Below are 16,893 nucleotides of genomic sequence, written 5' to 3' on the forward strand. Positions count from 1 at the left end.
CTTTCTCCTGACACTTTTAAAGACTTCAGTGTGCTCATAAATCCTAAAGAGTCATATAAGAAACTGGTGACTGATAGGAAACCATAAGAAATTAGGCCCTTGGCTTCAAAAAAAACCCCATTTATTGTTTTGGAAATATACTCTTATAGACTATTGATTTTAAGAGTTATTAGTGGCTATTTACCTTTTGAATACAACTACCTTTACTTTTGTGTGTGTGTAAACATATGCACAACTTTTTTTTTACTTGGTTCTGTAAATATTCAATTAAGCTAATAAAAATTTTAACTGGAACAAATTAACTGTGCCAGTGCAATATTTCAGTTTCAATTAACCTTTCAATTTAAATGTTCATCTGCCTACTTTCAATATCATTTAAAGCTGGTAAAAATCCAAGAAATCTTCAATTTAGGTGAAAGATAGCCTGACTGGAATGACAATAAATTCTTAGGTGAGATGTCAGCAGTGATTTCCCAAGCAAATTGACAATAAGGAAGTGTGATGCATTTATGAAGCCTAGGGGTTATGAAAAGGAAAAAAAAAACCTTTTACCCTTCTTTTTTCTGCTTTGCTCGGCTAACTTCAGCAGAATTAACAATCAAGATGTTCCTAGTTTCCAGTATTAGCATTCTTCAGTGCACTCTCAGCTCCGTTGGCGTTGTCAAAAGGTGCTTGAAAGTCTAATCTGCCACTTTTCATTCTAAGCAGCACTCCACACAAAAATACCCAGAACTGAAGACAGCTAAGGGCTTTTAGTCTTCACCTTGTGACATAAATGTGTGAGAAATAACATTCTTAATTACAGATAGTAGGTAGGTGGCACTGTGCCTCTCAGCCCCGCAAAATCCAGTTGCTTTCAGTGCAATGATGTTTGGTGTCAACACAATAATCAGTGTAGGACGGTCAGCCCCAGAGGCAGCCAGCGTTGCTTCAGCATCTCAGGAGATCAGGATGCCAATTTGGCACAATTAGTAGGCTACCTGCTCACGAAAAGGAAGGGGAGACTTGCACTTCATGCCCGTTTTACTCTCCTTGACCCAATGTTATAGCACTTCTGTCACTTACCGTTTTATTAAAATAGCCTGTGGCTTTTAATCTTTCCTTCAGTCTTTTTTCTTTTTGGAAATCATGAAAACCAAAGGAACTCAATAACTTATGTGTCTGTGTATGCATCTGTGTGTATACACACAAACAAAAGCATGTGTATGAGGGCTACATTCCATGGGACAGACAGGGAGGGGAAAGGAGTCTTGAAGTAGATGAAATAATTAGTAGAGCCTGAAGCTGACAGACACTGTAGTAGAATCACAGAAAGGAGCTCTTCCTTAGCACAGATCTGGATAAAAGCTTTAGTCTTAGATGTTCAGATCCAGGAACTATCTCAGCGCAGGCTTATTGGGGGACAAATTTGTAGGAAGAAGCTATGCTCTCTTTCCAGTCAAAAATGTAACTTCTTCAAGAGCCACCACGTGCCCTGGGCTGTTGGATAAAGATGCTGTTTTCTCCTTCTTTCACAGGATGTTAATTCCTCACTGAAAGCAATTACCTGCACATATTCCCAAACGAATCTCTAAGTTTTAGGGTTCCTGCACTACATGCCCACCTTACCCACCCCAGAGAGCTTTTCTTTTTTCTTTTCTCCTCAGCGTATCACAGCATTTGGCATTTTTTCCTTAAGAGACTACGCTACTGGGAGCAGGAGGCTGAACAGACTCCTTTGCTCTGCAGTGAATATAAAAAGTTCTCCACGGTTCATGGCTGCAGAAAAGAACATGCAACGAGGCAGAAAGTAGAGCAGCTCTAACGTCTCATGACTGTTCTGTAGCGCAGACTCGTGATCTGTGAGCACTTAGGACTTGGCAATATTGACTGCAAGTTCCTCGGAGGAAGAACTGTAGATAGTCTGACCACAGGCAAACAAGGCCAGGTGGCAGCTTTACATCTATCCCTGAGGCAACTGTATACAACACTCCCTTCCTTGCTCAGTGGCCACTGCAGCCAGGGAGCCAAAGCCTCATTTTTTGTTTTGCATGTTTGACCTGTTTTAGCACACCCGTAAAACCAAAATGGGTACTGGAGCTAGCCCTACACACATCCAAGACAAACATCCTATTGCCACAACTTCTTGTGCTCTACAAAGAACTGAATCAACTTCTCCTGGGATGGTTTCATAGCAGATTTCCTTCCAAAGAGAACAGATTTCCTTAATTGTCCATGTGGAAAGCTTTAAGTGGCTGGACCTTCTAGAAATAACTGGCACTGAGAGCATATTTCCTTCTTGTGAAGAAGACACCATGGACTGCTGTCAATACACCTACTCTTGATCTGAGATGTGGCCCGGGAGGTGTTAGCTCTCCCTTTGGAAATGCTTTCGCCCGTTCTGATTTGAGCCAGATGCACACTTGGATGTGAGGCCCAAGCTCCTAGTGTTAGCATCTGCTACTCTAATCATCCTTGTGCATATTTATCCATAGAAAAACATCTCAGCCATCTGATGGCTGAGTGAGGGACTGGCCTGCTCCTACTGTTTTTTTTCCTACATTGATTAGTCACTGCAAGTTGTTCCGTACTGGAATTTTGCCCATGTTATTATTTGCATACAAGGTATATACACATCATATTATGTAGTCTTAAAATTTTGTGTCTGTTTTGCTTCCTAGTTAGTCATCAAGATCCCAGATTTCTTTCTTCTCAGAGAAGCCATGTCAGTCCAATGGATTAATTATTTTCTTTTCAGTGGAGTCAGTTTGTTTTTTCTGATGTTTTCCATGAATCCAAAAGCTAGTAAAAAAGTTATTATATCAATATATTTTGTGATTTTAATCTGTAGGAGCAAGGCAGATGAGATCTCTTACAAATTTATTGATGTGATTAGTGAGTTATAGTTTTAATGGTGAGTAAAATCTGAATAGCACAATTGTGCAGTGAAATTATTCTGATGGTACAATAGTACATTTTAGCAGTAATTCATGACTTTCCCAGCTGGTCCATGTACAAGAGACACTCGTATGGTATAAGGAATAATTATGTGTTTTGCTGCACCTTTAAGAGGTTTCAGTTAGCAGTGGGTATTAATACATTGTGCAGTCTATAGACATGTAAGGCACTGTCCTTTGTTTTGAAGGTTTCATTAAAGACTCAATGCGATTAATGAAACAGTAGAAAGTCAGTAGAACAAAAATCCAACAGGGAAGGTTCATATTTACTCACAGATCCTAAAAATTGACAAAATCTATACCTGAAAACATAGTATTCTTCACCAAATCATGACCAGGACTGCCACTTTAGCAACATTTGTAGAGAACAACATGATTCTAGAGAAACCATGCAAATGAACACCCTTTGGTGAAGGCAAACACCTCTGGTGACAGTGCTCATGTTCCTTTGGTTCACTGTACCCGTATTTCCATAATCTCTTACCTTTTGGCTACTCTAGCAAAGATGACTAGCTAGACACTATTTTCTATCTTGTTTTGCTGTTGGTGCTTAATAATGAAGGTCCTAAGACTCTCACCTCCTTGCAATAAACTTTCACTGCTGTGATTCCAACGACAAATGAAACTCATGGAGATGTAAGTACTTATTAGAGGATGCTTTTGTCTCTTTTTATCTAGATTCCTTAATTTTTTAACTCCCTGGACAAACTCACCCTTAGTGCACCTCTGTGACAGTCAGTTAGATGAGTGTCTTAGTGATCCTATGCTTTGAGTCACTTGCAACCCTAGTGCCTTGTCCTTTGGGCCACAATGGATGTGCTGTATTAGTGATAAAGAGCTCTTGGGTGTTTGAATCAGATTCCTCATTCACCCAACTGAATAAGGTCCCTAAATCTAGACAGATTAAGCTTCTTTGATTGCCTAGATAATTTTATCTGGATTTTCCTTGCTCTGCTTGAACTGGTGGACTCAGAGGTAAATCACGGTTCCACTTCACTTGACTTTTTCCTTGTACAGCTAATCTGCCCCTTAGAAGATTTCCGCCCTTCGCAAATTCTCATTTTCAAGAATCCTGACCAAATTCCTTTCAAACCTGTCTCATTCTGGGATCATAAACAGGCTGCTTGCTTATGCCTTTCTTTATTTCACAAATTCTCTCCTGGGAGCTGACGGGCAGGACACCTGTTTTGTTCTTCACCTCTGTTAAAGTTGCCTCATTATAGGTAGAGGAGCTTCGTTTAAATCCGAGCTCTGATCAGGCAGCACCTACAGCGTAAAGCACACTTGCTCTTTGCTTGTGGCACAGTTGCCTACTGCTCAGACTGGTTTTAGCTGCACCGTAACTCAGGTTGTTGCTTCTTGCCTCTAACAGGGGTGATGGGGGAAGGCTGACCTTCACACCAGCCCCCACGTTCCACAGGAATGATTCCTGTTTGCCTGCAGTGGCAATGAGGGCTTTTAAACACCACCAGGGATATAAATATATCTGGAGAAGCAGAAAGGTTGCTTGAAATCTTTTACTTAGAGCAGTGCAGAAAGACAGCACATTTGCACACCCTTGCAATGCCCTATGGGAAAGCAGTGGGCCAGGCCATTTTTTCCTTATATTTTATACTTGTCTACCACGAAACGCATTGGAGCCTTTCCCGTGGACTGGCTTTGCACACACAACCACACTGTGTCTTATGCTTTCTGACAGAACCAGGGAGTGGATGAGTCTTTAGCCTCACCACCATTCCTAAACAGGTCCAAACAGCACTTGGATTTTTGCTTCTGAGTCTTGCTGTCTGCATACGCACAACCGTCTATGGAGCAAAGGTGTGAGGCTCGTAATCAACTCTTATACTGTGAGGAGAGAAAAGCAACTATTTGGTGAAACAAGCAGGAACCCAGTGGTAAGGAAGAAATATGTTCTGAGTTGCAGATCATATGAAGTCTTAAAAATGTTGGAGATGTCGCAAAGGAAGCAGGAAAAGTACTGAACCATCTAACTTGTGTTTCAAGCATGCCCTCCATCCCACCATTACTGTTTTGGTCCCGTAGTCTTCCCTTTCTCAAGTAGTTGTCTTCCTCCATCTAATGGATGCTGCCTGAAAGCCTGTCACATTTAACCTACTGATGTGTAAAAGAAAAAAAAATGGTGCAGAGAGAATGTGGCAGAATAAATAGCTTTTTGAATTTGATATGGGTCTGAATAAACTGATAAATTCAAAGTTGACATTAATTATTTCTTTTTACCTGTATGTGGATGAATGGCTAACAGAGTAAAACTGTAATATCCTGTGGCACTATTTCCACTTTCACATCCTTACAGGTGCACTGAAGTTTGCTTAACTGCACTAACAAACTGCCAGACTTAAGGAGGCAGCACAAAATCTGAAGCAGGAAATGACAGGAAAATTAATTTCCAAGAAGACCCCGGCACTCTGATGCATCTGATCGGGAGGAAGGCAGGAAGAAATGTTAATACACGCTCAAGACAGCAGATCATCAAAAAGTACCGATAATAAAAACCAGTAAGTAGGTAAAGCCCGGGATTCTGACTGACAAAAGAGATGTTCTGCACCACTGTGCACACAGTAACAAAACCAACACTTGTTCAACACCTTGAAGTAAAGCTGAAATAACACCAAAAACATACATACACTTTTGCATTTGAGGGCAATCACCTCCTAATCTGTAAGACTGGTCCCTCTGCAGTAAGAGTCTCTCTAAAAGTCTGAACCACTGTCAATGTTTTCACATTGTCACATTAGCAAAGTAACTTTAAAAACAAAACAAAACAAAACAAAAAACCATACTTGGAAAAGCTAAGAGAAAACTCTCTGGGAAGTTGTGCTGCCACACGAGGAGGGTAAATCTCATATGAATCGACGCAGTTGTGCCTTACCTGGTTCTGCAGTTTAATACCACCATGCGCCCCTACTCCTTTGCTCTGAGCACAACATGTGCTGGGAACTGGAGCGTTTGACCTTCCCCAGCTCTCCAGCAGAAACTCCAGCGTAACCTTTACTTTCAGCAAGGAGCTTTGCCTGTGTTCCTCCTCGTGTTCCGCTCAGAGCAATCTAATACACCTCATCATGTGGTGTGTTGCCATAGCACCAATGAATCCAGCTGCTGCAACACAAAAGACTGACAAGAAGTTTTTGGGTTTTGTTTGGTTGGGTTTTTTTTGCTGTCCACCCACCTGGTAAAAGTCAGGGCGGTTTTCTTGTGCAGCTAATCAAGCCAGCTAGAGTCATGCTACCTGTGAGAGCTAAGTTGTGGCAAACTCTAAAAAGAAAGACATAATTAAACTAGAAGTTTTGCTTTAGGGAACCTGGGTTTTATTTTTAAGAAAACTAATGAGTTAATAGTATGAAATCACCACTGATCCCTTTAACAGCTGATCATTATTTTTCTCCTCCTGCCATTCACCGGTTTCAAAGTTTAGGTCCCTATCTCCGTAGCAATTGCAACCACATAATCACACTCAGCAGACAGAAATGCAATGGCATAGCTGTAGAGCCAGTACAGGTGACAAACACCAGATTTATACCTTCAGAAACAAACCAGCCATGCACTTCCACCCTCTTGGCCTGGAAAACAGTTTTACAAAACCGTTTGCTTATGAACAGAATTATATTTATCTGGAAAATGCTAAATAATCATTATTAACACTGCCCTACTAGATTAAGCATAAGTGCTAACCATAGCAGAGCCTTTTGAGTTAAACATTGATGCTTTACTGCTTCAAATGAATTCTTGCACTGCTGAAACATCTTACTAATAATCCCATTCCAGTCTGTATTGAGAAGTGTACTAGAATACATTAATTCATCATCTCTAGGGTCTCAGACTTGCAACTGCATCTTTGAGAACAAGTGATTCCTGCAAAGTAGGGCCACAGTCTTCCTCCAACAGCTTCAGTAGCCAGAAAAGGACTGAATGTGCAGTGGAGCCTTTCACCTGTAGGAAGCTTCTTCAGGAGCAGGAACTGAACTGGCAGCAACCTGATACCTGCCGTATGAACTACGCCAGGCTTTTCTGAAGTGGTGCTAAAGGTGTTTTCCCAGCAACCAGCCTTCCCCAAAACCTGCTAGGCATTTTGAGTTGGAATAACTGCTTCTTGTTTCCAAGATAAAAAGTCTGTTCAAGGTGTGAAAGATAGCATTGTTCCAGAAACGTTTAAAGTAAGACTGTTGTCCTGCAACTGCATCATGGAAAGGTTAATTTTCCACTCGGTTTTCCCTTTTTCTGAGTGTGATAGAAGATGCAGAAAAACCAGCCTCTACTATCATGGATCTAGACCCACCCTGTTAAGAGAGATCAAACTAAAAATAAAATTATAACTACTAATTCATTTGCTGTTACTGCTTTATGAGTAGAGTTAAACTCTTTCCAAGTCAATTCATAATATTTTTACCCTATTTTCATAAAGGACCTGCCAAAGCTGTTTGTGGAATCTGTATCTTACTGTAAGTGCCACAAAGCCTGGCTTTGGAGTTCACAGCTCTCCAGTTTTGTAGATGTTCAGAGCTGCAGCTGTTCAAAGAGACCTCTGAGCATGGAAAACAGCAATGTAGCCTTCTGGACGAGTCACCTTACTTTGCCTTGAAGTAGGTAACCACGTGATTACGTGGTTTATTTATTGCCTTCTACAATTCTGTCTGGCATTCTAAATACACAGTGCAAGAGGATTCCCCTCAGAACATTTTCTACAATTACTCAACACCTATCTTCTTAATTGTTACTACATGGCTAATTTTCTTCCCCAAATGCTGGCAACCAGGAGAACAGATAGGCCATAAAGCACATCCTGAAGTTGTGTAATGTGATTTTCAGTTGTTACACAGTCATTTGCAAACTCTGTGATAAGTACTTTACACACAGTTGCAAAAAACCCAAATGCTGAAAGGCAAGTGAACTTTCCATGCACATCTTTTAATGTTACTGTCTGTCTTGCATACTTTTAGTGACTTCACTCTAATTGTAAACAAGAAAGAAAAGAAAACCTATTGAGGGAGCCTAATGGACTATTGAAGAACACCACCTGTTTTAAAAGAAAGGAACACAGGCTTTTGCAGAGAGGAGTATCCCCTTGGTCCGAACCAACAAATGATGATGGTCAGGCAGCTGAGGGTGCAGGCTGGGGCCCCAGAAATCTCCCGGCTCCCCAATGAGAGGACCTTCCCCCTCAGCAGGACTTGTGGACGTACAGCACCTGCTCACTGTTTGTACAAGGGCTGACAACACAAAGAGCTACAGAGCCATTCTTTCAATAATTCATGTCTGCTCTGGTGTCCCAAGGCTAAAAGCAGCCTCCTGTGTCACTCACGGTTTCACACTTCCGCAGTCTGTCTCTCTTCTGCTCTGCTCCCCGCCAAACCCAGTTCTCCTTCACTCCTATGGGTTTGCAGCGAACTTCAGGGGACACGAAGGAAAAGCAAGCCAGTTTTAGAGACTGTCCTTGTCAGTAATGGGGGATAGCCCTGGACTCATCAGGTTTTTTAACACAGGTAGGCATCTGGACCACGTCTCTAAGGAAGGTGGAACGAGCTCCCAGGTGGCACTTACTTTTGTATGGAAAGGGTCGGGCATGGCTTGAAGCATCGTCCTGTGCTTACTGTTCTGGAACAGAGTCAGTTAATACACTACCTGGAAAATGCAGCAGGAGACTGAGCCAATGTCAAATGCACTCAAAGAAAGGTTACTCTGCCTTTCTTCAAACACCTGTTGGCCAGGGCTGCCTTACACAGATGGCATCAAGCCCATTTGGACTTGTAAGATGAATGGCCACTTTCACATCAAAATATTTTCTCATCAGAAATGCTACTGAGCCTTCTAGAGGCCTCTGTTCCTACTGCCGAGGATCTTTCTGATCCTCTCACACAATACCCATGGCATGCAAAACAGATAAAGCCTGGCTCCTATGAGAACTTGGCCTGCAGCAGCCATCAAGAATTGACTCTCCCTTTAAAATGCAGTATGAGCACAAGGGACAGAGCAGCAGCACTACTCCAGCACTGCTCCAGCACTGCTCCAGCACTTCCAAAGCCCAGCAGGGACCAGCACAGGAAGTTGCGTCTCTTCTCACCACCTCCACTCGCCCAACAGACAGTGTCACCTCCTGTGCCCTGTCCCAGCAGCACCCCAGCCCTGGCGCCAGCAGCTGCTCCTCAGAGATCTGAGTCCTGCAAGCCCCAGCTGCATGGGTCCAGCTCATGGGTTTGGAGAACCCAGGAGCTCCCCACAAGCTGGAACACAGGAGGGCAGAGGCAGCCGAGACTCTACTTGCAGCTGCATTGGTGCTAACAAGCCCATCTGGACGCAAGCTGGCTCGGATGCCCTTCTCAAATTAACAATGCTTCTGGCCAGGGTAGTGGGAATACAACGTGGAAACATCCCCATGGCTGAGCCACTTCAGGGCACTGCAAATGATTTGTTCTGGCAGTGCTGGGGAGGTGGCACAGAGAGATGGGAGTGACCAGCTGTGACTTGGCATGGTGGGAGACCTTGCACTGAGGTGGGTGATCAGAGAGTTTGTTACAAAACCGCAGCCTTAATTTCCTAATAGCCAAAAAAGGGGGTTGTGACAACTGAAATCTTTACAGCGCCTTCTTCCCCCTGTTCCCTCCTCCCTGGTAATCTGACTGTCCCACAGCCAGCAGTGCACACCACTGGCAGCCAAAAGGCCAGTCAAGCCCTACAGTGCAAGAACCCACAGTGCCCCAAAAGATATTTTCATTACTTGATGAGCGAGTGCATGCTTGGTGCATGCCTCTGGTTGGAATTAGACTCTGAATGCAAAATAAAATACTTTAACCACAACAGGTCCAAATGAACGAACAGTCTGCCATCTGGAGACTGAGCTCAGCCTTGCATTTCACCTACCAGCCATGAGCCCATGGGGTGGCCCAGAGGAGAGATGAGACACCTGGATATGCCCTCACACCGAGCCACAAGGGGAACTATACTTTGGCAGAGAGGAGATTCAGAGACCACGCCTGTGCACACCTCTGTGGCTGCAGAGAGGAAGAAAGCAAGCAAGCGAGAAGGATATACAACATTTCCAGCCTCTTTGTCATAATTCCTACCTCTTCCGCAAGGTGAATGCGCCGGCTGTAAATCACCTAGGAAATGGGAGGTTTGGCCCATATTCCCCTTGCTGCCACAAGCACCCCTTTCCACACAGGACTGGTCTGTGCAATCCGGGTGAGCTGCTCATAATGTTTTGCTCGCTATTCGGCGTTGCTTATTTACTTCTCTTTCATTAAGGAGAACTCACCGGCTAACACAAAGCATTGTCAAATATTTGCCATCCATGTCAAGACTTTGTCAGGTCTGGCTTCACATTTTCTCTCTCTTTCGGGTGCTTGATATGTTCCTTGCCTTGTCCTGCTGCCCTTTCAGGGAGCGGTTACTATGGCACTGAATGCAAGGCCAGGGATGGCCATATGAATCAGAACTACAATTCTGGGGAGAACAAATGTTTGAAGGCTGGACCACGATTACGCAGCAGAGTGACTGCTCAAGCACTTCCAAAGTATGGGAACAACCACGCAAACACAACAGGTCAGAGAACAGTTTGATGAAATAGGCTTTTTCTAATGTTTTGCAAAAGGATGCATTTAAAAAAACATCTCCAACTAAATTAGCAATTAGGTTCCCCACCACTATGGTCACTCCTACACTCCTGTAGAGAGCATTTTATTTGGAACATATTTCTTTATTTGTATTTTAACATGTTTCTACAAAGGTGATAGCCCAAATCACCTCAGAAACCGTCCGTGCTGGTTGAGCCCAACCACCAGCCTCTCATCACTCACCCAAAAGCTGAGTGGCTGCTGCCGGTCCTGCCCCACAACCTCCTGCTCCCTCACCCTCCCCAGCAGCTACCCCGCAATCCTGCTGTACCACCTCCCAGGCAACTCGGGTGTGAAGTGTGTGCTGGGGGAACACGTGTTGTAATGGGCACACAGTCATGATCTCATGTAGAGGCTTTTTTTTTTCTTACATTGGGCAGGCAATTTTAAAAGTGCAAGATTTCTTTCAGAGGCTCAATGATAAATCCCATTTAAGACATAAATAGATGTAAGCAATGGACTAGGTGAAGAGAGCAGACGATCTGCATTTGCGTATCTTCTATTCTAAGCATCTAATATGAATGACCTGAATTGCCCGCCTAGAGACACCTGCCTCTCCACAATGAAGTTACAGGGAATTGCTGCTCCTAACACTGTCCTCTGAATTGCATCCAAGTTGGATGCTTAGAGCAGATGGTATCAGTACATCTCCTAAGGCTCTGCTTCAAGTAGACAAACCCTCATCTCTTTAAAAAATGAGCAAAAGCAGTTACAGGAGTGCGGACCTAAATCCAGGTGATCTGGGGAGCAGAGAGACCCTCTGCAGAATCCCCTTATGGTCCAAACAGCTGCCTCAGAAGAGCAATGAAGGCTTCTGCCAAGAGCTCTAGATTACTCCATCCATTTATTTCCCCTTACCTCAGCTAACCAGCATAAACTTGAGAGGGTCAGGCAAGCACAGAAAAACAAACCTCAGGGGGAAAACAGAGGCCAGCAGAGGAGGAGGTGGCCACCTTCCCTCCGAGCCAATGCCTGCGGTAGATGGGGAGTGCCAGGGGATGTTCTCAAAACTGAGGCTTTTAGGCGAGAAGCCAAACAATATTTCTGCTCACCTATCATTACAGATCAAGCAATTCTTCTTCATAATATTCTGGCCTACAGCACTGGCCAGATTATGTTATCAGTGCGTAATTGGTTGCTGCAGTCTCCTTGGCGGTTTCAGACACAGCAGTCTCCCTCGCTTTCTGACTCTAGATCCAGGTTCTTCCAATGGGAATGGATATTAAGATTCCTGTAAATACAAAGCTTTATACAATCTCCCTGAAGGTTTAATCCCTTTGATTATTAGGGATATATTTACATATCATTGTTATAAAATTTGGTGTGGTTTTGTTCTTTTTGGTTTGGTTTTTTTTTTTTTTTTGGCTACGTCTGTCACAAAATATAAAAATTCTGCCTTGCAAGAGATCTAAGGATTTTCTGTCCTCAGCTTTAGCATAAACTATACATGGTGATTTTTGCCTCTGTAGATATGTGGTAGGAATCCTGTTTGCATTTATGTATGCCTCCCTAGATATTTCTTCCATGCTTTAATTAACCCTAGGATTTGAGTCTTTCATGAGAAAATTATCAAGCAGGGCCACTGTAGTATGATTTAACCACTCAGCCAGAGGGAGACAAGGATATTTTATTTTCAAAATTACGAAGGATATGCCAACAACCTTTCAACTACAGCAGTTCACTGGCAGTAATGGCACCATGATAAAAGCAAAGTCACTGAAAATAGTACCATGACATTAGTAGTCGAAAAGCTAAAACTGATATGTATGTCTGGTCTGTTTTGTTGCAGTTAGTTTAAGGGTATCAAGGAAAGTGTGCCATATATATCAGACAGAGTGCTTTTATAACCAGAACCTGGCATTTTATATTCACAGCTTGGTACAAACTACAAGAGAAACTGATGTGGAGAGCTCATCCCACCCCTTATCTTAGGTAATCATTAAGCTGCCATGGATTTTAGAACAGCTAAGCATCTCCATTTGAGAGCAATCCTGCGGGCAGGCAGATAGAGCCGGATGGGGGCAAAGATGCCACCAGCCAGGTGAGACCCTAGGAGCATCCCTGATCTCTTTTTACCAACCTGCAGGAGCAGAGAATCTCATTATGGGATGGAGCAGCTCCTGGGGGACAGAGGCAGAAGCAGTGGTGTCACCGACTCTGAGGGATGCCAGGACGGGGCAGGGAGCAGCGCCCATCTCTGCAGGGCTCCTGCTGCCAAACTGGAGCTGTGCGCTGGCAGTGTGCTTAAGGGGGGTTTAGGCTACCTGGAGCAACACTGAACAGATAATGCACACTTCACTGTCTGGAGTTTTCCTCCACAATTGCCAGAAATGTTATTTAAAACAACAACAAAAAATCAATAAAAATGATGTGCATATGCTACTGGGACCTGAGTGCCCATCTGGGCCCATCTGGCTACAGGTCAGGGCTGCAGGTTACAGAAGCGAGAGAAAGTACTGTACTTGGCCGATAGGTGAAGTAAACAGCGTCCAAACACCATGGCAACGAGAACACATTCCTACCTATGTGCTTTTATACATGTCCTCTCAAGCTTGCTGCTGCGTTACCCTGCTGCCAGGCAGCACGTGTGTTCTGCTATAGGGCTGCAACTGCCTCCCTGAATGCTATGGAAGTTATTTTGCCCTCAGGCAACAGTAATCTGCACAGGGTTCTGTTTGTTTGCTTCTCACTATAAAGAACCACAATATTTATATGAACAGTCCTTAAATGATACAATCAAGTTTTTTTTTTTTCCTCCTCTGACTTTCAAATATGCTATTATTAGGTGATACTTAAAATGATTTCAAATAAAACAACTCTACAGAGAAATATTTTTTTATTTCTTTCGTTTGCTTTGCCATTTGAACAGCGCTTTGTACTTTTGTTTGTGCAGCGTTTCAACATAATAGCAGAGGTGAGAGAAAGCAGTAACAGAGTAAAAGTTATCTTGAAATAAAAGCATGGCCAAGAGATTAAGGGAAGTACACTAAGTGAAACTATTTTTAGCTCTTACTTTAATATTTGTTTACACTTCATTTTTGAAGGAAGAAAAAGTGCAAGATTTTGCTGCGGTTTTATGTATTTCTTTATTCTCTTACCCCAAGTGCTTTTACTTTTAGTGCTTTGCCAGTAGGCATTTTCTGCCCATTTTAGCAACTTGCCTTACTAAGTTCGCAAAATCAGGAGATCCTTCCATCTGCTCACTGCTTTCACAGAGCCAACCGCTTCTCTCCGTGTTTGTTCCAACACAGCAAGAACAAGCCAAGAGCAGGTGAGGCCACGTGTATCTGCCCAAATCTTCTGCCATTTAACCCATCACGTTTTGCAGAGCACACCTCCATCACCTGGCTGACTTCAAGCGGGCAAATCAGATGTAAACTCCCTCTTCAAGAGGCCCAGCATCACATCTAGCAAATCAAACACTTCTGAAGAGACACGCTGCAGGAGGCCACTGTGGGAAGCCAAAGCTGGTGCTGTGAACACCAGTGAGACTCTCAGGATGTCCTGAAACAGCCAGCTCCTGCGCCCCTGCTCCACAGTGCGGAACAAACCCTGCTTTTGAGCCCAATTAGTCCAATTAAGCACATTCCTAAGCCTCAGGAGGATGGGAAACCAATAAATCTTGCATTGACAGAGATGCAACGATTAAATAAAAATGACTCTTGATTTTCATTTATGGGCCTAGTAGTGTTTGTTTGTTTGTTTGTTTTAATGCACTGGGATGTAGTGGTTTCCCTCTCCCCAAATCTCTTCCAAACTTGTCTTCGTTAATGTGTTAATGTGTCTTTTCATTTAGTTTAACAAAAGTAAAAACTGACAGATTCAGCAAATATAATACGCAGAAAGAAGTGACATTAACTAAATACAGCACCATCAGCCATAATTACAATAATGTGTAAGTATAACCACGTCTGTCTGCTATTAGCATGAAAGGTAAGTATGAGGAATAGCACTGTGACGAATGTAAAAGCCTTTCTAGAGAAGCCTTTAAGGAAAATGTGATTACAAATAGTGGGTAAACCACAGTGCTGGTTTTCACATGAGTTTAACCAAAACAAGCCCAACTTTCCTGTTGGGAGTATGGTAAAGTACAAAGTTATATATGGAACAAAAGAAAAACTGGAAGAAAGAAGAATGACACAGGTGATCTGAAATCATTAACTGTTAAACTAACGATCATGTTTCAGTGACCTCTGTCATCGTGCAGTGCACGAAACACTCTCCAGGGTCCAACTTAGGGCACTGCAACAGGACCTCTGAATCCCTTCATCTGGCCATATGATTAATTGCTACACATACCAATGTCCAAACAGCTCCAAGTTTGCAAGTCAAGACCTCGTTCATAATATCCACAACTTCTCTCACAAGGACGTGCTTATGTATGAAACGTTGCATGAGAAATGGAAGTGCATCCTGGCTGAAATCAGCTCAGAAGGTTGAACGGGCTCCCAACTTCCATGGGGAACCAGTTTGCTGCAACCTTCAGGCACAAAGCCTGGAACGGAGTTCAGAATTACTGCAGCAACCCTGTTCCCAACCTGAAATGGGCAACTGTTTCCACAGGTGTGTCTTCAACCAGCATGTGGTGGGCATGCCTGGCAGACCCTTCCTTGTGCCCACCCTGTGGATCTGCGGGGGGGATGTCCCTGGAAAGGCTGCAAGGGCAGCGCCCACAGATGCCCCCTTGTCACTGCATGGAAAGACGTACAACCCCAACTAAAGGCAGCAAGAGGGTGAGAGGAGGAACTGAAGCCCCCAGGAGAGGTATCACCCATGAGCTGGGTCACTGTGGAATCCGTCTGGGCTCCTAGGATGGAGTCAGGCCTCTGAGGAATGCAGATACTGCTGAAGCCGTCTGGTTTGCCTTCTCCTGACATTTATCCAACTGATTTCCCTTAAAAACATCCCAGGAGGAGTTTTGGCCTAAGGCGTTCTGGCAGGGAAGTCTGTAAAGAGTTAATACATTCCGTTTCCAGCTCTGGCAGGCTGGATTAGTTTCCTGCTTATATCGCAAACAAAAATAAATTCAACCTTCTCCCCTTGCTTCTCCACAATAAAAAGAAGTTCCCACTCCATTTGAGTAGATAAGCAGCCTTTTGCTCTGGAGGGGCCAATGCAGGAAAGCAAAGGAGTGATGTTGATTAGAAAAGAGGCAAAACAGTCTCTGCCTTCCTGTGGAGACCTGCACAATCCTGCACAATCCGCACACCAACCACACTGAGAACCCTGCTGCTTCAGACATGGGTGGCTCTCAGGTGGGAAGCCTCTGAATTGTGTTCCTGAGCATGTTAAAAATATAGTATCAAACCAGACTGCATTCATGCTAAGTGAAACAGCAGTTTTAACTAATTTTCACTGAATAAGGACATTTCTTCATTAAATTTTAAAGTATGTGCTCAAATAACTTTCAGCTATTTCACTGTTGTTAATTTAAGCTCTACTTTCAATAACAGCTGGAACGTTGAAAAGCATTTTCTTAAAAGCAGTTTATCATCTTTGTTTTGGCAATGTTTTATTTCTTTTGCTTTTACCTAAATTTAACTACAGCTTTTTTTCTTTCAACAGCAGTATTTGGTATTTGTACCAGACAATCACCATAGCAAAGAGCATCTGTAACTATGAACCCAACAGAACTGAGTCTTATCAAAATAGTTTTAGAAACAATATTTGACAATTTATAAAACGCCACATATACCAATACTCAGGCCCATACCTTCCACTGAAAGAAAAATAATTGGAAATTAATTTCTTGCTTAAGTTATGGAGAAGGTTCAAAACATAGCTGACCAACCCCACTCACCCCTTCCATCAAGACCCCCCAAATCAAGCTAAAACTCAGCATTTCACATGGGAGTGTGCTCCCTCCGTCTTCACATTTTGAGCTAAGAAAAACAGACAGGACTGCCATCCATACTACAAAGGTGACACAGCACAAAAATGATAAAATAGGTTTTGATTTGACTGCTTATGAAAGATGAGCAGAGACATCTGAGAAGCTGGATCTTCTGGTGACATGACGCTTTTCACCTATAGCTGTCCTAAAACATACCACTGTATGCCACTATCTTCTTTCATTGACTGTCAATCATCTGGTAAAAGAACTATATCTAATCACGTCTCACTTCATCTGCATCCTCAAATTTCCCACTCCAGTTTTACCAAAAGATGCATGCCAGTGTGAACCCCTGGAAAAGAACTCCACAATATTGCACACACTACCAAAACCCATGAAAAGTCTCCCCTTCTGCCTTTGCTCTGAGAAATCACCTTTTTATTTCATGTGTGCCTTGCATGTGGGATGAGAGGCCAGCAGCTCAACTCCTGCTTCCTAG

The 16,893-nt window shown here is 43.2% G+C and overlaps 1 protein-coding gene across 13 annotated transcripts in view; it reads right to left on the minus strand.

Moving 5' to 3' along the window:
* DTNA (dystrobrevin alpha) overlaps positions 1-16,893 on the minus strand; it is a 231,034-nt gene that overhangs the window by 122,107 nt on the left and 92,034 nt on the right. For 3 of the 13 annotated variants that reach the window (XM_071804153.1, XM_071804155.1, XM_071804150.1), the window contains exon 1: positions 5,827-5,891. The exons of 6 other annotated variants lie outside the window; for them this stretch is intronic. In XM_071804153.1, coding sequence (XP_071660254.1) covers positions 5,827-5,852 — 26 coding nt within the window. In that variant the 5' untranslated portion in view covers positions 5,853-5,891. Of the gene's footprint in view, positions 1-5,826; positions 5,895-16,893 lie in introns of those variants that run through there. 4 more of the 13 variants (XM_071804149.1, XM_071804151.1, XM_071804144.1 and 1 more) reach the window with 3 other exon arrangements.

Source organism: Patagioenas fasciata, chromosome 2 (assembly GCF_037038585.1).
Source record: "Patagioenas fasciata isolate bPatFas1 chromosome 2, bPatFas1.hap1, whole genome shotgun sequence".
Lineage (NCBI taxonomy): Eukaryota > Metazoa > Chordata > Aves > Columbiformes > Columbidae > Patagioenas > Patagioenas fasciata.